The sequence below is a fragment of the Pieris napi genome, chromosome 20, assembly GCF_905475465.1.
Source record: "Pieris napi chromosome 20, ilPieNapi1.2, whole genome shotgun sequence".
NCBI lineage: Eukaryota > Metazoa > Arthropoda > Insecta > Lepidoptera > Pieridae > Pieris > Pieris napi.
Genome location: NC_062253.1, coordinates 3,854,987 through 3,878,458, shown reverse-complemented (window position 1 = coordinate 3,878,458; position 23,472 = coordinate 3,854,987). Strand labels below are relative to the sequence as shown.

The window sequence follows — 23,472 nt, the reverse complement described above, 5'->3', positions numbered from 1 at the left end:
TAGGGTTCCGACCCTTGGCTTTCGACCGCTCCGCTGGGAATATGTACGGCGTTTACGGGTAAAGTATCTGTATATGTGTCCAAAAGGAATCACACAAATGCCGTACAGTAATAAATGACCTATATTGCTTCTGCAACTGTCGTCGAATTAAAAATTTGCACCGACTTCCGGCACCATCACTTTTGTACGGCACTAGGTTTTTCGACATTTATTTTTAATCATCTATACACTTATAACAAAGCCGTACATTAATAATTAGTCGAAATTCCCCCATTGTACCTGAGAAAGTCCATTTACTCACGTACTCACATGTACCGCTCAGAAATGACGGCATAGTGCTCAGAGCTATTTTCAGATATAGTAACAGCCTTGTAAGCGTAATTCAGGTTGGGTCATTTCACAGGTATTTTTTGTTCATGGGCTTGTGGTCTAATAACATGAAGTGATGGATTAAGCATTACAAGTTATTAATTATAAAAATTAACATTTGAGTTTATAATTTATATTTTTTTGTTAAACTATACATAATTTTATCAGTCAATAAGAGCACTTACGAGTCAATTGTCATTTAATGATAGTTGAAGCAAATAGCAGTGAGAGAACTGACAGCCACAGATAAGTTAGTAATATGTTTGACAGTAGGTAGTGTTAGGTTATGTCTTAGTACTTAGATATTACTACTTACTAGGCTTGTTTACAAATCAACAACATTCTTACAAAGAATTCGAATTATTTTAATAAGGTTCACCAATTCTCCACCTCTACTAATATTTGAAATTAGGAGTGGTATATAAGGTTAAAACTTAAAATTGTAGTTCTGTCGGTGTTGATGGTTTTACCTCGAAAGTCTAGCAGTTGCTAACCAACTCGTCTAAGTAAAAGTTATTATGTTTTTATAACTAAGAACTTTAAAATTATGAGTAATCGTGGTTTAACGAAGAAAGAGCTTGAGGAGTTAAGGAAGAAGGAGGAAGAGGAGGCAGCAGCTCATGTCAGTTACTTAATTGTTGCCATTGGTTTCAGAATTTTTCCACAAATTTCCACTTTAAAATCAATATTAGTAAAAATAATAATGTTATTTTAGTTTGAATAGAATATTTTACTTACTTTATGGCAACTTGCACTTTACAAACAGACTTATTTATTCTAAGATTTACAAAATAATAACAATATATAATCGTGTTTTTATTTGTTAGCAAAATGATTATGATCGTTAGGATAATCAGTGTTTCGCTCTGTACTATCAAGTATGTGTTTATCTGTCTTTACTTTTATAAAATGAGAAAAACTTAATGTGGCCTTAGGTATTTAAAGAGTTTGTGGAGACATTCCAAGAAGTTCCAAGCAGCACCTCTAAAGTCTGGGTAAAAGCTGGCACCTATGATGCTGGAGCAAGGAGTAAGTTATACTTTTGTTTATCCATATTTCAATTCTAGAGATAATTTTTACTCGAATAGTTTGAGAGAACTGCAATGTACTAAATTCAAATCGAAGTCATAAAAAATCTATAAAATGTCTGTTAGTTATCTTATATTATCTGAGAGCTAATGTTTAATCTTGATTTTTTTTACAGAGGAAGATACATCTGAAAGGGGTAAGCTATATAAACCTATATCAAGGCTTGATGATAAGAGAGGAATTTCTGAAGCAGAGGTTGTTAGGAATCTGGTTCTTAGACCAGAACCACCAGGTCGTCCTCGCAACAAAAAGGGAAATGAGAAGAAAAAAAGTAACTTGGAACTTTTCAAAGAAGAACTTAGGCAGTGAGTATTTATACTTTAAATTGTGTACCTACCTAATACCCAAGCTTCATTATATGTTTGAGTTCTTATATTGTTCTAAATTGTATATTTTACTAGTCTTTAATGCCACATTTAGAAGAAAAATGTTGTATATTTTATTGACAAACAACAGTTAACATTCAGCCAACTTGGCTTTCCTATTCTATAATTTACCCTACACTTTAACATCAAATAGAAATCTACTTAAAAATTACTATGGACAGTTAGATAAATGGCTGTTCTTTAGCATATTTTAGTGTTCATACACTTGTTTCTTGACAACAATAATTTACTATTAAAAAACCTATTATTTTAAAATAGAATTCAAGAAGAAAGATCAGAACGCCACAAATATAAGAATGTTCTTCGTGACCGAGGCTTAGCTGTTGCTGAACCTGTGGTTGATAGTATACCAGATGTAGGCTCATATGATACTGGAGATCCTAATACTACCAACTTATATTTAGGAAATCTAAATCCAAAGGTAAGTTCTATATACACTTAACTAGAAATGATGTGGGCATATGTAACAAAGCATTGTATGTATCCAGAATTAGTGTTTAATGAAGGTCTACTGTAAGTCAAATGTTTTTGATTTTTGAAAGTCATATATAGCAAAGTTTCAAGCATGACAGTGTAATTTTAATACCTCACTATACTATGTATATACTAGCACTGTTTTCTATACTAATATTATAAAGAGGAAAGGATTGATTTTTTTGTTTGAAATGAATAGGCTCCGAAACTACTGGACCGATTTCAAAAATTATTTCACTGTTGGCAAGCTACACTTTTAATATACATATTATCATTGTATTTTGTTAGCTGTTGATCTTGACTATCACTTGTTTCTTAGTTGTAAATCAATTTAACCATTACAGATTACAGAGCAGCAGTTGATGGAGATATTTGGCCGGTATGGTCCACTCGCTAGTATTAAAATAATGTGGCCTCGTTCTGATGAGGAGAAGGCTCGGGGGAGAAATTGTGGCTTTGTAGCGTTCATGTCCAGGAAGGATGGAGAAAGGGCGCTACGCAACATTAATGGTAAGAGGAAATGACATGTTGTCCATATTTTAATAAATTTCTAATCTGAAAACATTTGATGTGTGATTTTGTACCTATTCATGAAGTGCATAAACGAAGAGTTTGGTATATATAGAAAGAAGTAATAATTATTCAAATAATATACAATACAATACAAATAATAATTCTGTAACCTTTTCTAGGCAAAGAGATAATGAACTACGAGATGAAGCTGGGTTGGGGTAAGGCAGTACTAATTCCGCCTGTGCCTATTTACATTCCGCCCGCCCTGCATAATCCCACTAAGCCTCCGCCGCCCTCGGGTCTGCCCTTCAACGCTCAGCCGCCCAAACACCTTGCTGATAAGGTATAATTTATCAAGTATATAGTTATAGTTTATCGCTGATAACTGTCCTAATCTAGGGTAGCTATGGCAGACATTTTCATGTGTCTGTTTCATTGATTTTCGTGGTATATTAGTCGCCATCTGTGTCTATTTATGTGAAACATTTTGCCAGGGAGTTGAATCCAGTACACTGTATTAGATTTGTATGTGTATGTATATTGAGACACGGAAGGTAACATTCATTTAAAATACATGTTTTACTTAAAACTTTAGATTTTTTTAAATGCTTCATTAATTCATCATCTTTCAGGTATTGGTTAGTAAGTATTATGTTAACAGTTTTCTGGAAATTTAAATTCTGACGACTCATTGGTCTTGTGGTTAGTACCCCTGACTGCGAATCCATGGGTCCCGGGTTCGATCCCCGGCTGAGACGAACATCGATGTGATGAGCATTTGGTGTTGTGCTTAGGTCTTGGGTGTTTTAATATGTATTTATATGTCTGTATATCCGTTGCCAAGTACCCATAACACAAGCTTCACCAGCTAAGCATGGGACTAGGTCAATTGGTCTGAATTGTCATTAAAAAAAAAGTCGTTGATCATCATCATTAGCCATTGGCCTAGCATGAATAGTTGAAAAATGTTTTCAAATGTCAAATTTATTTGCAGGTCCCACGCCTTCGTCCAGGGGAATATTTTCCAAGTGATCCAGAAGATAAGACAATATATGAACAGGTAAAAAATAAATAATATTGTGCATTATGTGTAGACCAAACCAATGCCCGTAATCTGTAACACAATAATGAATATTTCATACATTACATTCAATATAACCTTGGTTTTGCAACAATAATAATTGTTGTTGCTGTTGTTAATGTGTTAAGTTAGCTAAATCTTAGTATAGATTGTGCGCTCAAGCAACTTTATGTTACTATTTTTTTTTTTAAGTTATACTTCTTTAGTCGCGTTATGAAAAATTGATGAGAGTGAAATTTTACGATGCGCGCGCACCGTTACACTAAATTAACAGAATGAAGTTGCCCACGGAAGATGCTACGGCATTGGACATAATTTAAAAACAACATTCGAATAATAATAGAATTTATGTTACAGTTAATGTAAGAGAATAATAATAAATATTTATTTATTAAATTTTTCAAATGTAAACTGAACTTTATTGACTATAATGACTCCTTTTCCAGTCTTTGACTATTTAATTGTAATTAATTATTTGCATGCAATCAAAAACTATTTTTAATAATGCCAAAGAAGTATAACTTCTTACGCGCGTAAGTACACGCACCCTTTTTTTTAACTCTAGGCGCTTGATGTAGGGATGTTCAAATATATGTTAAATTAAACTTTTTGTATGAAGATGTGTGTCGAGTAGTTTTAATCGTTTAAAATATGAGCTTATAACTAACATAAAAAGAGGGGTAGTGCGGTTGCGATGCTAATAAACAACTAACTTGGCTTACACCCAAAACTCGTTTACGTAATACTTGAACGCTCCCTTAGTTAACTTGGGCGTCGTCTGATTACAATTATTAGTAAAAACCCAAGATTGGCCATTATTAATTACGCCAATTATTAAATTAATTATTGGTTTCATTATAGTGAAGGATATAGTAAAAATATACCATTACGGGACCGAAGAAAAATTACAATATTTTGTTCACCCAGATTATGTTTATGCGTATACGCACCCACTTTTCACTTTTAAATATTAATATCTTGTTTCAGATTCTGTCACAGTCAATAGTTAAAGTGGTTATACCAACAGAAAGGTATGTTAAATATAAAAGGCCTATTTTGTTTGTCAATTGTGTGTAATTTTTCTAGGGAAAACTCCTTAATAGATCTGATAGTGATAATTTAGTCTTCTAACATTTTGATGGTATCTGACGTTTGATAGAAAATCTTAAAATTAAAAAAAAACTTGTTAGAACAAAGGCCGGCAACGCACTACGCAACTAATAGGTTAACGGGCTGCGATGCCCTTTTTGGGCGTCCCGTACGCTTATTTGACCTCCTAACCTACAAAAATAGTTAAAGACGTAATATAAGTCCCTTAGGGAATCTTTATTATAAACAATATATTTGATACTAGTACACGACCCCAGGCTGTGAAGGGTATTCTTTCATTTATCTCTTATCTTCCACTATTTTCCATCCCCTCTATCTCTTTTATTTCCTCTTACCAGGTTTCTGGTCCTCTCCTTTTTCACATTTTATAACGTTTGTATAATAAAACTTTAATTTTTTTCCTAAGTATTTAGTAGACCGCTTTTTATTATTCCAAGATAAAATTGAGGTAATTGATTGAAAAAAAAATGATTTCTCTTTCACCACACAGTACAAATAAATCGGGGCTGTAAAAATAATATAAATATTTCGAAAAGTTACGCCTTGATTTTGAGCACTAAATGGCGCCTGCGCAGACTTTTAGAAGTGGAAAATCAGAACAGTATATTATGTATTACATGTTTACTGTTTACAATATCGCGTTGGATATAGATATCTCAACATTCGTCACTCCACAACCAAGCGTTTTTTAAGACTATCTGGATCTGAAAATTGTCTGGATAAGCGAAAAAGCCGGCAACGCACTCGCGAGCTTAATAGCAATCTAAGTATCCAGTACTTATCATTAGGGTTCCCGTTTGCCTTTATAAAATAATTCTAATATCACGATATTTTACCTTTTCATAAATAAATGTTTCATTAAACATCCTTGGGAACAGGTAGATGTTAAATGAATAAAACATGTTCCAGAAACATTTTAATGCTGATTCATCGAATGATTGAATTCGTGATTCGCGAGGGTCCGATGTTTGAAGCAATAATTATGAATAAGGAGATCAACAATCCGTTCTTCACATTTCTGTTTGAAAATCAGTCTCCTGCGCACGTTTATTATCGTTGGAAGTTATACTCTATGCTCCAAGGGGACCCGCCCAAACAGTGGTCGCCTGATGACTTTAGGATGTTTCAAGGTAATTTTTATTTTGAATAATGTTTAAATCGGTCGAACAAGATGGAAACTTTTTGCGCATTGTAAATTGTACCTTATTACAAAGCAATAAAGGTTCATGTGAATTGAAAGGATTGAAGAAAATCTCTTCTAAATTTATGCGCCTTGAAGGTATCAATAGTTCTAGAAATTTCGGCTATTAGCAGAAAGTTCTCAAAAAAATGTATAAACATTGATGATTTTGTTACGGATTTTTTTATTGTTCAATTGAAATAAAAAATAATATTATTTAAAACGTTTATTTACTATACATATAAATAGACAAAATATATTTACTTGGAATAAAATATAAATTAGTTTATGTAGTATGAGGATATTATAATAGCTTTTTAACAAGGTTTCAAAAATCATTACAGTTTATTTATTAGTGACTAGAACCTATACATATTGTTATTTTTAATTCTGTTAAGCTTTTAAATTCACAATAATTTCATAACCTTTCTCGAGGCAAAATGGCGTCATAGTCTATGACGTAACATGCCAGTAAACAAACGTCGAGTTTCATAGAATATTATTATTTTGCCATTCTTAAATTACACCAATACATATTTTTCAATCAAAATAGACAGACAGACGAAGAAATTATTTCCAAGCATGGTACGTCATCGTCGATTCGTCTAATCTGTAACTGTTTTGTTATTATTTTTATATGTCATATATTATGTATTTTACTACATAACGCTTTTTAAAGACAATTTTTTCTCTCAATAACACTTAATTTTTCATACTATCAAATGTCCCAATGATGTGTTCTTGTTTTAGTATAATAAAGCATGAATATTCCTATAGGTGGTTCCGTGTGGCGTCCGCCGGTAATGAATCTCTACACAGCGGGTATGCCAGATGAGCTGGTGGATGAAGAAGACCCCAAAGACAATATACGAGGGACCCTTTCCAATAAGTCGGTTTCACAAGTATATTCACTCATTTTTTTTAGTTTAATAAGCGTTATTGCTATTGATGGGAGAAAAATGCTCTAGACAGAAAGAGAGATCGAGCCTAATTATATAAGATATAGAGCCTCTGTAAGAGGTCCTTGAAGAAAAAAAAACCGGGGGGCACTCGGGGACTGCCGCGGTAAAGCTATTGCATAGCATTTTTTATCAACTTATGTAGTTATAATTATTTATTTATTTTTTATTTATGCAGTATTTGTTTTTCTTTGATATTATTTTAATCTACCACTCTCCCAGACTCAGACTAAAACGCCTATATAGTCTGTCTCAATCTAACGCGTACCGGCTGCACCGGCCGCGCTCACGCTACGTCACCGATCTCGTCAGAGAGATGGGAATGCGCAGTATGCGTTCTGTCCCACTCTAACGCGTATTTGCCGCACCTATATTACGTCATCGTGTGTTAGGTTTTTTCGTTACGGAATTTCTTGATTCGGTCGCCGCGCTCAAAGCCCGCGATAAAATCTATGTAATAGCTTAAAAAAATATGTGTAATTTATTTATTTTTAGTGTGTGTACATTTTGTAAATGTTTCAAGGTATAAATGAGGCTTAATTATTATTATTACTATTTAAATGGTTTTTAAAAGATGCCTCAAATATTTTTTTAAATCGCTTACAGAGGATATTACATATTTTAGCATGACTCTGAGGTTCCAAAAACTAACAGAGACAGCGCTTATAACATCTCTCAGCCACACTCAAATACAGAGTGTGTTATACGCACACACACCCATTGCACATTTACGCATACTTAAGATCTTACATGACGTGTTTGATTAGATGTCTTATCTAAATAATAATATTTATCTATGAAAAAAAAGAGTGGCGGAGAGTTTATTTCCAGTTCTTCTCTTCCGTTCTACGGCCTTGATTTGAGAACTGGCAGTAAATGTAAAATTATAAGCATTTAATGTATATTTGAATTTTGACTTGTCTTTGGAATCAAACAAGTCATGTTAGATCTACCGTCACCCACAACACAGGGGCTTGGGCGTGGGGACTAGCGTTAGATCAATTTTGTCACGACCATATTACGTTATCAATAAAGTTTATTATGATATATTTTGTTAATCTAACATCTAACATGCTCTCTCTTCCAGCCAACGCGATCGTCTTGAAGACATAATCCGTCACCTAGCTCCAACTCGAAATAGTATAGGAGAGGCGATGGCATGGTGTCTGGAACACGCTGAAGCTGCTGGGGAAGTCGCTCAATGTCTTCTGGAATCCCTTTCGGGGGAGGGCACGGCTCCGCATAAGAGAATAGCGCGACTATACTTGCTTTCCGATATTTTGCATAATGCAGGTGCTAAGCTCACGAATGCTAGCGCTTTTAGGAATGCGTAAGTATTACCAGAGTTTTACCAACAGTTACCAGTCTACTGAAGTATTTCTGAACCAATTCGATATAGGGACCTTCAAGGAAAGAGCGTACTAATTCTCGAAAGGCCGGCAACGAGCGAGCCTTCTGGCAGTGTGAGTGTCTATGGCCGGCGGTATAAAAATGTATAAGGATTTCGTGTGCTTCGTAGTGTCCACAAGTCTTCAAAAGTCATTCAGTCAATCGGTCTCTCACTTCAGCACTTTTTTCATCTGGTCACATTTTCTAATATCATCTTTCAAAAGGTTTCAATTTAAAAGCAATGTAAGTAATTTAACAAATGACACAGAGCTGGTCATAAAAATCCGCCATCTTGGTTTCGAAGTTGTTTAAATCCCTCAACGCTGTATTCGGTTTATAAGTGAAAAAAAAAATTAACTGTTTAAGAATTGAGTGGGGTTTTTGATGAGAGGTTTTTCTTCCTTCAAGAAAAGAGCGTACCAATTTTTAAAAGGCAATTTTTCCTTCAGTCAATGTAAGTGATACGGCCAATGGACACTCCATTGTATATCACTTAAACATTTGCCCCAAAATTTTCGTATAAAAAAGGGCGTTCAAGTATTACGTCACGCAATTGAAATTATTGACTCCCCCTCCCCCCGTGTAACACGCCGTAACGTTTTTCTGTACCCAAGTACAGTACTGTAACCAAGTATAGTAAAACGTTTCGTGACACCTGACTATACCTAAAAGTTACCATTATGTGGTGTAAAGTTCTGGAAAGTCGAATAATATTAACAATAACGCGTAATTCAATCCCCGCCCCGCATCGTAACGTTTTACAAAAGGACACCCCCCCCCCCCCCACAATTCGTTACGTAATACTTGAACGCTCCCTAAATTGACACATTAAAGCTGGAGCATATTTTGATTTTGTGTATCTCCTTTTTTTGTCATATATATTGATGTGTGTAAAATGTCATAAATTTTATCGTATATTCATGAAATTATAGTAAAATAATATTAAAATTTTTAGTTTCCAACAACGTTTACCAGAAATAATGCGTCACTGCCACGTGGCGTGGGCTAATATGACGTCACGCATTCAGCAGGAAGGCTTTCGCACCCGAGTCACGCGGATATTACAAGCCTGGGCCGATTGGGCTGTTTACCCTACGGACTTGTTGATTCATATTAACGATGTATTTATGGGAATTAGGAAGGTAAATAAAACGATTTTTGCGTGCGAGTGTCGATTAAGTTTCAATAAATATAATTTGAAATGTGAATATGTCATTGTATATTTTTAAACAATAAATATTATGAGAAATTAATAAATAATATGTATATGTTACTGTAAAAGCTCGAACTACGGTTAATCTTAAGATTTAAGTGTAAGTCTTAGGATTTACCGACATGAGTTGGTAAATGTAAGTATTTCTGAAAATACGACGATTTTTTCGAGCTTTTACCATTCGAATTCAGTATATGCTAGGTTTTACCACTGTCAACTGGTAGATGTTGGTTTTAGGAATAAAACAATGAGTAATTCTTAATTATTTACTTTAATGAACTATAAACCAAACAGGTACTGTATAGTATTATAAAGGTATCATATGATAGTAATAAGTACACACTAATACCAACTTATTTAAATTATTTTGAAAAAACACATAACGTATATTAACATATCTCTAAATATCTCACCTACATAAGGTACCAAAAAAAAACATTCCACTTGCTATAACACGGATTGCTATTATGGCATTTAGAATTACAAAGTAATCCTGATGATCTGCAGGTGCATTTTTTTGTTTTTCAACATTTACCGTGCCATTAATGTAAATCCTAAGATTTACCAACGGAATGGTGGTAAGAGTTCGAATCGCAAACCTTTTGGGACATTTACCATTAGCAATTGGTAGATCTTAGGTTTTACTGGAATATCTTAGGATATACTGCAGTTCGAGCTTTTACAGTAACATATATACTACATAATCGAAGTAGGAAACTCTTTATCAACATAATATGTTTATAAACAAATAAATTCGCGTTCCGGTAAATGTGTACTCTGTTGAGTAATAAGACATTTTCCAGGGCGAAAGAGAACCGGTTGAACCTAAAGAAGCATCAGATGGGGAAGAGGAAGGGTCTCCGAGGTCCACAGGCTCTGAAGGATCGTGGAGTGAGAGTGGGGGAGGGCCACTAGATGGCGCTGCCTTGAGGAGACTTGCCTCACAACGAATGCCTGCGCCTGTGGTTGAAGATATTGATGGCGTGCCTGGTATTGTATTGGTTTCCAAAATGGAGATTATCAGCTGCGTGGGAGTATATTTGTAAAGTTTTATTTAGACTTTCGAATTTCGTAAGATATCGAAATGTTTGTCGATATTTAACAGTTTTTTTTAAAACCTGACACACAAACACTGTGAGATTAATGTAACTAATATTATCTTTAAATAGGTATTGTTTCTTTGTTGCTATGTTTTAATTTAAACAATCAAAATTGTTTATTTATTAAATAAAATTATGTAAATGTAAATAAAAAAGTACATGTGCCAGGGGATTATAATACTATATCTAAATATAGAAATCTATAATAATAATGAGAAATCGTTTATTTTTTTCTCTTTTTAACCAACTTCAAAACGTATGTGTAGGAAAATATTATTAAACTATTTTAGAGATTTTTATCATAAATAATCATTCGGTGCCTGTCAAATCAATGATAATCTCTTGTATTTGTGTAAATAATTTATTTAAACCAGTTACAAGCTGTCAAACCATTTTCATGTAGTTTGACAGCGCTCAAGACGAGATTATGATTTGAGATACGAATTAGAGTATAGACCATATTCTTGCCTGTAAATGTAACAATGTAATTTTTTTATAATTTTCTGTAGTTGAAGAAGACATAGATGGAGTCCCATTAGAAGCAGAAGGCGCGGGCGTGGAGCGGCCTGCAGCAGGGTTCATTCCATCGAGATGGGAAAGTGTTGAACCTGCGCAGGCGCACACTGACGACGAGGAACTTACACCTACCACGCCTACCGCGCAGAATGATAGGTGATATAAAAAAAATCTTGCTTTAAGCAATATTCTAAAGGCTTGTTTATTTTTATAGTAATTATAACTTTTATTTTACTGACAAAAACATTCCAACGCATGCATATGTTAACGTAAAATTGTAAATACCGTTAGATTGTAATCTATCTCGCGAGATTATAAACTGTCGAAAGATTGTGAACCTCAGCGTACTGCTTACAATTTAACGTATTATTATTCGGTAGATTGTACTCTATCGAAGTGAAACCGTCAAATTACTATCTAAAACTGTCAACTGTCCGAAGGTTGTCCCCGATTGGGCGGCTTTATAGTAGACCGTTAATTAGTAATACGTTAAATTGTAAGCAGTACGTTGAGTTCACAATCTTTCGACAGTTTACAATCTAACGGTGTTTACAATTTTACGGTGACACATACATAAAACATACAAAATACTAATTTTGTTTGTTAGGTATTTACAAAAAAAAAACATCAAATAATTGTCTAGGAATGTTTTTTTAATTACATTTATTGATATTATATCATGCTATATTTTAGCGTGAGACATCGAGGTGCATTATACATTGGATATTTGAGTAGAAAATTTTAAAATAATTAGATATATGTAAAGAAAAATATGAATTAAATATAGCGTTATATAGTGACGCCTACGCCTAACAGCTCGGCAGCAGAGGTCATGTTTAGTGGTCATTTTATTTATTTATTTTAAAAAGGCATACTAACGAAACGAATACAACAAAAACAAAATAACTGCATGTGCATCAATGACAATTGTGCACAAAATTTAAGGGGAAACATACCAAACGTGTTTTATGGGGATTATGTATTTTGTATGCTTGCCTTAGCTCCTATGAATTACTTTGCGTATTTATGAAATGTTGAGATATTTATGATATGAAATATGTATTTTAAGAAACAACATTTAGAGTTTAAAACAATCACTTTAATGCTATTTCTTTTATAATCCAAAATCTTAGAATTAAAATTTAAACGACAGGCCAAAACTAGCGTATTTTTCACTAACACACAAATTAAATGAAACATCAATAACACATAATATATAGTCAATAATCTAAAGAATCTAAGAAATATAATTATTTCTATACATGTATAATTTTTTTTTCTAGTATCGAATCTCCACAAGCACGTACAGAAGAACGTACCCTTAAGCGAGAAACGCTTCGGGAGATCGAAGTGCGCGTGTTGAAGTACGCGGACGAGTTGGAGACCGGCGCACGCGCACGGCGAGCGGCACTTACGCCGCAACAGCAGATACAGCATTACAGGCGGAAACTTATTAAGAAGGTGGGTTTTTATTCATAGAAATGTATTTTAAAATTGTTTTTTATGTACCTTAATTATTAAAAAAAATGTTTACGATACTAAATTATTGATGTTATTTTTAGTTAATTTTTTTTGAAGTTATACGTCTTTAGGCGCGTTATGAAAAATTGATGAGAGTGAAATTTTAAGATGCGCGCGCACCGTGACACAAAATTAACAGAATGAAGTTGCCCACGGAAGATGCTACGGCATTGGACATAATTTAAAAACAACATTCGAATAATAATAGAATTTATGTTACACTTAATGTAAAAGAATAATCATAAATATTTATTTATTTAATTTTTCAAATGGAAACTGAACTTTATGACTCCTTTTCCAGTCTTTGATTATTTAATTGTAATTAATTATTTGCATGCAATCAAAAACTATTTTTATTAATGCCAAAGAAGTATAACTACTTACGCACATAAGTACACACTCTTTTTTTTCATGTAAGCATTCTTGAGAACTACTATTTAAATTTATTCTTATAGTAAGACCTATATCTTAATTTGTGAATATCCCCAGGCAATCAAAGAGGCGAAGGAAACGTCACCTGGCGCGCTGTCCCCTGGCCCAGTGCGGGACGAAGACACTCACTCCACCAGTTCAAGGAAGTCAAAGAAATCTCGGGACCCATCACTATCACCACCAATACATAAGCGATCTAGATATTCGTAAGGATTTACAGAGAAACTAACCAAAACTTTTATAATGGTTTTATGAAACCACGGTAAAAGTGAAACTTTTTTTCACATTATAGACATTTAACTAAAAAATTTTGGAATAATATTCCATTAAGGGTATAAAAATCGCTTTATCAATCTTAATTTTATACTTGGAAAATTTGAATAATAATGGGAAATAATAAAAGTAGACTAAGTCTTTAAGACACAATCTTAACATACATAATACTTAACAATTATTTAGATTATATACACATATTAAATAATAGTCTATACACTACACGGTCAGCTGCTGCGAACTATAGGCGCCCGCCATATTGGCCTTGGCTGCTATGAAGAGCGCCTTTCACATTATCCCTACTCCGCGACCGACCGTCACGCGACATGCAACACACAGACGAAAAAGTTTGAGACGATGAAATAAAAGTTTCACTTTAAAAGCTACTACATTCAAATACCTACAGTATTTTTACCAATATCACATTTGACGCTGACTCAAGATTATGTCTTAGTACGTTTTGGGACGTAAAAACCTTGTAATTGCTTTACAGAAGTTGATCAAACCATTTCATATTGACCCTAGTTATTAAGATTAAAATTACATAATTTTCCAGAGACCGCAAATCAAGATCGCGTTCCCGTTCACGCGATCGCGATAGAGAGGCGGAACGTTCGCGGGAAAGGGAACGAGAGCGAGAAAGGGAGAGGGAGAGAGAACGCGAGAGGGAAAGGGACAGAGATAGAGAGCGGGACAGAAGACGCCGATCGCCGGCCACACCCCCTCATCATCGGAAGCACTCGAAACACGCAAAATATAAATACTGAAAAATTCGAATTTTTGCTTCGGAGCTGTTTGATATCCCATTACTCGTGTAAAATATATTATTGATACTTACATTTTGTTTTTGTTTTTTTAATTAGTTAAGGCACTTACCATTTTTTTCGCTATTTGAATGAATATTAGAAAAAAGAGGTTTTGACGATGTATTGGTGTGTTATTTGAAGCATCCTGGTATGATTATTTACGTCCCAAATTTAAATTTTGAGTAACGAAAGAAAAATAATGATTATTGTAAATTTGCTTTTTTACTGGTTATCTAAATTATCAAACTTTTTGGATATTTTACATGAAACACCGCTTTCTAATATGACTGATAAAGCGATTTGTATCTATATATTTATATATGTATTGATTTGATATTGCAAAGTCGTTCTACTGTCCAGAGGACTTGGTAACGATATCAAGAGACTGGTTCGGTCTTAAAAAGGCACGGTTCGAGAGGAAATTGATGCACAGAACCAAGATATGACCGCTTTGTGAGTCAGGCATTGCGGAATCGTAAGGGGTCAAGTTTGGACCTGAAGAAGAGCCTTGAAGAAGTAAGAGGAATAAAAGTTAGCTTTAGGACAGGGGGAGGCTTTTGGTTCTCAATATCCCCGACGCCGGTGCTGCGAAAACCACCAGAACGCTGTGTTGCGAAGGCGCCATAATATTTTGGGCAGCAATTAATTCGACTAGTATGTTCTAAAGATAGGATGCAACAATCAATGCAACCTGCTCCACTCATGCCGAGAAAGATTCAAGTTGTGGTGTTTCGTTATTAGGTTTTTAATAATAATAATAATAATTTATTGCAAGAATATGGTACAAAAATGTGTCAGGTGGTACAATCATAAGTTCGCATGTGGCAGAATCCACACACAATGGCGCGCAAATTTGTATTTAAAGGAATTTTACATTATTAGTCATATGAATTGGTCAGTTTTTATATTATTTATATCATTATATTATTGTACATATCATATCATACGTTATTAAATTTATGTTCCAAACTTATGTTCTAAATATTCGGTTACGCTATAGAAGCACCTTGACTTCAAAAACCTAATCACCTTCCCCTTGAAAACATTACTTGGCAGCGATCTATAATTTTTAGGAAGGTGATTAAATATTCTCACAGCCATTGCGTAACAATTTTTCGAGTATACCAGCTTGGTGGCGATCGACGTGGTTTTTCAAGCTCAAAGGCGGATTAGTTTTTGAAGTTGATCGATAAAGAAACCACTTTAAAAAAAATATTTCTTATTTTTTTAAGATTTTTCAAAATTTCTCAAAATCTATCGGTCCGAATCGGTTCAAATTCACAGGAAATGTAATTTTGAGGGAAATATTTAGAACGCCGTTTAGTAGATTCCGATCGGTTTAAGGAAATGTAGGCATCACGCAGCTGCACGCATTTAACTTTATCGACGAATTTTTGTTATTTCGGCTTGCGGAAATCGTCAGATTATATATTTTTCATTATTCATGAATTATTTCCTTCAAAATAAAAAAAAAATTAGCTACGCTCGAGAATGTCGAGATGACGTTTTTTTTTTACAACTTTGTTGCCCTCCCCTTTTTTTCCGTCACTCTCAAATTGTCAGATTAGTGGAATATACACTTTTTAGGATGTAATTAACTCACCCTACCTTAATCTGACGCGCTCGGGAATTTCTGATGGTCAATTTTTTTTTACTAAACTGATCCTGTCTCCTCCACGTGCGGCTTTATATATGGGCCTCATATTTTGTGGAGGTACTTAACCGGGTACAAGGTATCCCCCTATATATTAATCTGCCGCGCTTGAGTAAATCCCGAAATCCCCTCTTGGGCTCCCCTACCATTATAGTCAACCCTAAAGGTGTGCTATTACCTATGGCCTTGTTTTTCTTTTAAAGAGGAACAATTCCGCCATAGTTGTTTTCACAAAAAAGAAAAAACAGATTGAATATAACATTATTTAATAGATTTTCGTGTGCAGCCTCGCTGATTTAACTGAAACCGCATACTTGTTAGATTTCATATTTTTCCTAAATCATCTCACGCAATATGAAACGCTTGCAAAAACATTCAAAGGCAATAAGACCGGACCAGGACACTATTCTAAATGCCCTAACCGATTCCCGTTCACTTGCCGCACTTAGTGCCCGTTCACCATTTAAACGTCTAAAAGCGCCTATACAGTACGTCCCTAAAATTTGTGGCAATATCGGGACAATGGTGGTGGGGTTGAAATCGGTTCGTAGTTCGAATTGGCAGTAGCATACTCTATACACGAGGCGATCTAGGGTCCCCACCACTTTCCCGATATTGCCTCTGATTTTAAAGCCGTGTGTAGGCGCTTTAGCCGAATAACTAAGGCCACAGCCGAAGGTTTAAAAAAAGATATAAGAAGAAAGAAAAATATATAGATATAATATATGAAACGAGGTTCCACGGGGTAGCAAATGCTGAGACAATGCAAAAAGTGTCATGATATACGGCTACGTAACAACCGCCAAAATATATTCTATGTCATTCTTTTAAAATGCTTGATATATAGATATGGTTGATAACAGCAAAACATATATTTATAAGAAATAAAACAAAATTATTTTGTATCAAATTTATTAGCATATTCTCCAAATAAAATTCAAAACAAGCAAATTAAACCGAAAATTGTATAATTGCGAATAAAATAATTTCATTATTAATATTTTCTATAGCAATATAACACTGATTAGATACGCTAAAAATATATTGTCTGATGCACTTAGATATTACTTTTATCTATTGTTAAGCTTAAAATTCATCGAATAAAACAATTTAAAATATTTCGTTCTAGACTTGACTAGTAATTAATGCTGAAGAGATTCAATCGAGCTAAAAAAGCATTGCATGAATTCCTATAGATAAAATCATATAACAATAAAATCCAGCTAAATATTTTACTTAACAAATATAAATCATTAACTTAAAACCTAGATAATCACTCAATAAGCATAGCCTTTAAAAATAATCTAGATAAAACAGAAAAATGAACACAGACACAAAAATAATACTGTTTAAAATAGGTATGTTTGGTTATTCACAATGAAATTTAAATTGTCTTTATTAGTTTAGCCTCATTGTTTAATAGACGTTATTTTAATTCTTTCGGACGTGGGCAAAGGTATTCAAAAGGATGACCTAATAACGTCTTAAAGATACCTCTAGCTATTAGGTACTTTATTATAGATTATAAAATTATTATTAATTATACCAATTCACCTCCAGAGTGTAAATATTAATAAAACATACATCTAAAAATCGCTATATCTACCCGTAGCGCAGGAATGTATAAAAATATAATTGATGATCCATCACAGACTACATTTTGTCAACTCTACTTATATTTATCGATTACATAGTTAAAATTCTAATACAAAAACTGGTTAGAAACTAAAAGTCTTATCACGCTTAACTAAGGCTGTCTCTTTCATCACAGTAATTAGAAAGAGACAGCGAGTAGTTAAGTTATAATACTGTTATAAGACCGATTTAATGATGTGTTCTAAACATTGATAAAAGAAATGAGGTCTTGTGCGTAAAATTTGGCAAAAGCTTGGCTATTAGAATATATAATTGTCACATATAACTACGATTGCGTTCGCAAAAGGACGCCAACCAAATTAAAAACACGCTATTATTGATAAATTTATATATATTATTAAGATAATGATTAATACAAATTTTCACCCTATGAATTTAATATCTAAGTTTCATTTTGGGACTAATCACAGTTTATCGCTAAGCGAAGGCGTTAAGATAAAAAAACCGCCTGAATTTTATTTTCTATTGAAGGCCATTTAGCTTAATGTACATAGTACATAAAGCAAGGTTCGAATATTACATCAATCAACTTATACTACCTTAGCCAATAGAGATCAAATTAGAGTTTCAACCAAATCGTGACAGAGTTAAAAGTTTTTTCTGATCTACCGCCATTAAATGTTTGGACTATAATTCGTATATGAAAAAGTACACGCTTTAATTAAATAAATCTGTCTTTTGATTTAGAGCCTCTATACACAAGGAATGTTAAGACTTGATTAATTGACGAGACGATATTTTAATTATATCATATTTAGTCGAAAGTCATATCCCGAAATCTTTCGAGTCAAAACAGTAAATTCAGTAGGAACTGCTGGAATGGATATCTTTATCCGAATTCCGTCACCTCCATGCTCGACGAGTTGGTGTTGAAGGTCCTGTGGTTTCCGAATGTCATCTGTTTGCAAGTATACGGAAGCAGCGTACGCGTCCGCTACTGTACGAACAAACGTATACGTTAATGCGTACGTATATAGAATGAACTTAAAAACAATATACATAACACAGACAATAGAGAAAAGATCTATAAAATTGAAAGACAAAAGCCTCACGCTATACGAAAAATTTAAAAATAGGATTCTAATAATGAACTTAGAAATATGAAGTCTATAAGAAGTTTGTATTTATATTCTGATTGTGATACACACGAATCAACTACATTTATAAAAAAAATATCTAAAACGTATAGCGCAACACTGAAAGCTAAGTCATAGATGCGATAAAAACGTGAGAGAAAATCTACGAAGCTATTATCACACAGACAAGTTAGTTACGAGGCAAAATGTGAATTTAGATTCAGATGTATTCAAGATACTATGATTCTCCCATTAAAACGGGACTATCAAAATCAACTACTTGAACAGGATATAAATTTCTAAGAAATATAGACATATATATCAGAATTTTAAATACATAAAAGTGCAATCACAAAAAACAAAAGTGTAACTAAACTAAAAAATGACACTAAGAATCCAAAATTTGAACTTCACAAACAAGATTTGAACAGTATATCTTACAATGAAAGGAGCACTGAACAATCATGATTTAATTAATTCTAGGCATTTGACATTTAGCTAGAAGATACTAAAAGTGTAATTGAATCGTCTATAAATAGTGCTGAAGGGAAAGTCCAGAAAATACAAAACTTCCGATTGTATTCGATTTTTTTTTTTTGTTTTTTTATTTTTTTAGCGGACTATTGCTAAGCGTAATGTTAGTAATGACAAGTGGTGAAGCGGCGACGGCGTGCGCAAGCTAGCTCGGGGTTTGGAATACTTACCCTAACATTCATTGTGGCCAATAATTGGAGCGAATTGTGTAGTGTTATAAAAATTTTGGAAAATTGAAAAAAAAAAATGAGTTTAAATTTGTGTGGTGTATGTGTGAGAAAGTGTGTTTGTGTCTGTGTGTGTCGCTCACGGGTCGAGAAGAACTCTCCAGGCGCGCACTTCGCCGCCGCTGCAACACACTCAGATATTAAAACTAATTTGTATAAATGTTAATAGTATTGTCGTATTTAATAGTTATTTCTAAATTTCTAATTAGCAAAAAAACTTTTAATGAAAGTTATTCAACCATGATATTTTCTACCTTTTACGATATTATTTTGATCGACTACACCGAACCAAGTTCGTAGAATATATTGAACATGTATTCTGAACCAAACTCAAATCTTACAAGTTCTGTTTCTTAACTAACTTTAAAGTTCTTACTTTAACTAACTTTATTTTTTAAACGGGGCAAAGGGGCAGGAGGCTCGCCAGATTTTAAATGAACGCCGCCCATGGACACACATTGCCAAAAGGCGTTTCCAGGTTCCATTTCCGGTTTCCGAACTCTAGTCATATTGGTTCGAAAATTGTTACTTAAGATTTTCTCATACGAGAATTCAGAAAAAATTTCCCAAATTACCAGGGTGTCACAAGAAGATCTCACCTTCCAGCGGTATAAAGCGATCCGGTGGCACTGCAGGCGGCGAGTGCGTGAGGCAAGTCCGGCAAGGGGGCAGGCGGCGCTGCCGGCTTCAGCGAGGGACTCCAAAGACGCAAGGCCTGATCGCGACCACAACTGGCGATCCACCCACCAGTGTTGTGGAGTCCCCCCACTCCGCAAATGCCGGTCACCCAGCCTTTGTGGGCGTTCATTACACTCTGAAACAATATATTATATGCTATCGTAAGAAAAAAAAATTGTTTTCGGTATTTGTTTAGTAAGAAAAAAAAAGTTTATTTAACTTCACAGTGAGTCTATGTCTCATTAGCTCTTCGTTTAACACACACACACACAATCAATAGATATTGTTTATTTATAAATCATAAAATAAAAATGGTAGCTAGCTTTAAATTGAACTGAGGCTAGGCACTAAAAAAAAAAGAACTTACATGAACCAGCGTGTTATCAGAGAGCCTCCAGCACTTAAGACTGGAATCCCTGGAAGCGCTGTACAGCAGTTCCCCTCCACTGGAGCTGTTTCGCAGCACCAGAGCCTGTACGCCATCGTAGTGGGGCGGTTCCAGGAGACGGCGGTTGCTCGCTTCCCATACACCTGGAATGTACGAAAAGGTGATAAATTGTATTTGAAGAAGCCATTTAAAACAATTATAAGTCTACCAAGGGTGTGACAGCGGAGAATATTCGAGAAGAAAACGGTCGCTCATACAAATATTTATCACAACTTTTCTACATTACGTGTTGTTGTTCTAAGGTTTCCGTGTGTTCCGTGTGGAAAAATAAATTGTAGTTACTTTATTAGATATGTTGTAGTCAAGTATAGAATAATCATTTTCAAAAACCTGTGTTCAACACACACCGGGAACCTAAACCGATTCTGAAGTAACCAAACCTAATAAAAATAATGCGTTATATAGTTCCACTCACCATTAACATGTGTCCAATCAAAGACGCGTACGCAGTGATCTTTAGAGCCCGTGGCGAGACGATCGCATTGGGGCAAAGACATTCGGACCATACACATTACGGGGGCTGTATGGCCTGACCATGTCTTGTACACGCATTCCAGCCTGTAATTGTTTATTTGTGTTATTAAATTATAAATAAATATGCCTATATTATTACGAACTTTTAAAAACGTACATTGTTAAAGTACAAAACCGCAGAACGCTTGTAGGACAGTAAAATATAATATATTAAGACATTTAGTGCATTTTGCAAAAGAGTTTATGTAATGCCTATTAAGACATTTAGTGCCTGTTTTTGGCAAAAGAGTTTATGTAATATTGCCTATTAAGACATGTAGTGCCTGTTTTTGGCAAAAGAGTTTATGTAATGCATATTAAGACATTTAGTGTCTGTTTTTTTCAAAAGAGTTTATGTAATGCCTATTAAGACATTTAGTGCCTGTTTTTGGCAAAAGAATTATGTAATGCCTATTAAGACATTTAGTGCTTGTTTTTGGCAAGAGTTTAAGTAATGCCTATTAAGACATTTAGTGTCTGTTTTTTTGCAAAAGAGTTTATGTAATGACTATTAAGACATTTAGAGTATGTAATTTTGCAAAAGAGTTTATGTAATGACTATTAAGACATTAAGTGCCTGTATTTGTCAAAAGAGTTTATGTACAGACACTACTATGAAAATATCACCTGCCTAATAAGATAAAAGAATTAACGTCAGATTTAAACGTCCTACTAATGTAAAATAATACATACATTCGTAAATCCCAAACGCGTAATTTGTCTCCCGCAGCCGTGTAGAGTATTTGTGGTTCAGTCAACGCAATTGCTGTGATACTGGATTCGACGCTGCGAGTTAGGGCTTGGTTTGCACCTGCTGCACCGGAAGACCTGGAAATGGTACATTATTAACATCAGCTGATTGGCTAACGGTCACGTTTCAAGCCTGATAAATTGTATTACAAAACCTGTGAAACAAAAAAATCAAGCCATCACAATTCTCTTGAAATCAGAGCATAATCATAATCTGTATTCAAAAACACTTTAGCGAAAACTCTTCTAAGTAAGCAAAAATACCTAATATTTTTTGTGGTTGCCATTGTTACTTAGCTACGGAGACAGAGGTTATATACATGAAAAAACTATAGCCTAGAAAATACTATATAGTCGCAATTTACAGTTTCATTCATAAGCTAATCAAAAATGTTTTAATGTGCATTTTACTTTATATATAAGATTCTAGAGGATATAAAGGTTCTTTAAATGTCAAATATTTAGTACTCACCATAGAGTAGCCACTGGTGCGTTGCTCCTGGTATCAAAGAGTCTGACAGCGCATCCGGCTGCCGCGATAACCACCCTAGAGTCATGTCCAGTCACGCCCTGACCCGCGCTGAGGGCATTGACCCCGTACCCACACCACGCTCGCCACGCCTCCCGACCCACGTTCAAATCCCAACCGCGGACTGTGCGATCTAATTCATAAATAATTTTCTATTTAACTTCTATTACACTTTTTTATATTAATATTTAATAAACATAATAATATATGTTGTCTATTAATATTATTTACAAGTATAGAATATACTTAATAAATAATTATGCTTATTGTTAAAACGTTTTTTGTTAATAAGACTGTAACATTTTGTCCTTTTGTCATGATTGATGACTCTTTTATATTAAAATCTGCTCTGTTATAGCATAATATGCCTCTTTCATATTATAATCTTCCGCTTGTATAGAAGGATCTGTCCCTTTATAGCATAATCTGCCTCTTTTATAGCATAATCGGCATCTACTAGCTAATTCCGAGACAGGCTCACCAAGCACGGATGAAAACGTTCCTAAAATACCGGTAAAATATCGGTATTTATGGGTTACGAACATACTACCAGTACCCTCCTCAATCCGAAAAAAAATATTAATTCTAATAGAAGAAAATAATTCCGTGTTCCATAACACCCAAAGTGCCTATCGCAAATCACTTACCTACTCCTCCACTATATAGAGCATTAGGCACTGCTGCAAGAGCTGATACGGCCCCAACGTGACCCTCAGCCACGTGCGTACATTGCAGCCATGTGCCACCGCCCATTGCACATGTGCTTAGGCGTTGCTGGAATGAGTAAGCGTTTTATCGATTAAAATTACCATATTATTTTGCGTTAACTCAAATGTTAAAAGGCTTTGCATTAATTAGGCTCTAAAACTTCTGGAGCAATATGAAAAATTCTTTCACCATTACAATCCCTCAAAAACATAGACAATAGAATATTTACAAAAAAGTTTCTACATATGTAGTGAAACAAATGCGTATATCGCTGCGGTAACTATTGCC

At 34.3% G+C, this 23,472-nt stretch overlaps 2 protein-coding genes across 3 annotated transcripts in view; one reads left to right on the top strand and one right to left on the bottom strand.

The window, feature by feature from the left end:
- Positions 1 to 624: 624 nt before the first annotated feature.
- LOC125059941 (U2 snRNP-associated SURP motif-containing protein) lies at positions 625 to 14,442 on the top strand. The gene is made up of 17 exons (XM_047664655.1): positions 625 to 991; positions 1,305 to 1,398; positions 1,574 to 1,763; positions 2,103 to 2,265; positions 2,663 to 2,828; positions 3,011 to 3,174; positions 3,826 to 3,891; positions 4,900 to 4,943; positions 5,932 to 6,152; positions 6,980 to 7,091; positions 8,249 to 8,491; positions 9,506 to 9,692; positions 10,567 to 10,753; positions 11,373 to 11,535; positions 12,663 to 12,840; positions 13,390 to 13,538; positions 14,162 to 14,442. Exons 1-17 carry the CDS (start codon positions 917 to 919, stop codon positions 14,370 to 14,372), a joined length of 2,613 nt encoding a protein of 870 aa, XP_047520611.1. The 5' UTR covers positions 625 to 916; the 3' UTR covers positions 14,373 to 14,442.
- A 2,518-nt stretch (positions 14,443 to 16,960) lies between these two features.
- Positions 16,961 to 23,472, bottom strand: part of LOC125059932 (kinesin-like protein KIF21A) — a 59,765-nt gene continuing 53,253 nt past the window's right edge. The window contains exons 23-30 of one of the 2 annotated variants that reach the window (XM_047664632.1): positions 23,124 to 23,250; positions 22,420 to 22,609; positions 21,891 to 22,025; positions 21,100 to 21,242; positions 20,604 to 20,767; positions 20,158 to 20,372; positions 19,502 to 19,680; positions 16,961 to 18,658 (exon numbers count right to left, since the gene is read on the bottom strand). In XM_047664632.1, the coding sequence (XP_047520588.1) occupies positions 19,638 to 19,680; positions 20,158 to 20,372; positions 20,604 to 20,767; positions 21,100 to 21,242; positions 21,891 to 22,025; positions 22,420 to 22,609; positions 23,124 to 23,250 (1,017 nt within the window). In that variant the 3' untranslated portion in view covers positions 16,961 to 18,658; positions 19,502 to 19,637. The remainder of the gene's footprint in view (positions 18,659 to 19,501; positions 19,681 to 20,157; positions 20,373 to 20,603; positions 20,768 to 21,099; positions 21,243 to 21,890; positions 22,026 to 22,419; positions 22,610 to 23,123; positions 23,251 to 23,472) is intronic. The other variant, XM_047664633.1, reaches the window with a different exon arrangement.

Excerpts from the sequence above, each read along its gene's own strand:
- LOC125059941 (XM_047664655.1), top strand. The coding sequence starts at position 917 with ATGAGTAATCGTGGTTTAACGAAGAAAGAGCTTGAGGAGTTAAGGAAG. Across the intron at positions 2,266-2,662 it reads TAGGAAATCTAAATCCAAAG|ATTACAGAGCAGCAGTTGAT; the intron begins GTAAGTTCTATA and ends TAACCATTACAG. Across the intron at positions 10,754-11,372 it reads AGATATTGATGGCGTGCCTG|TTGAAGAAGACATAGATGGA; the intron begins GTATTGTATTGG and ends AATTTTCTGTAG.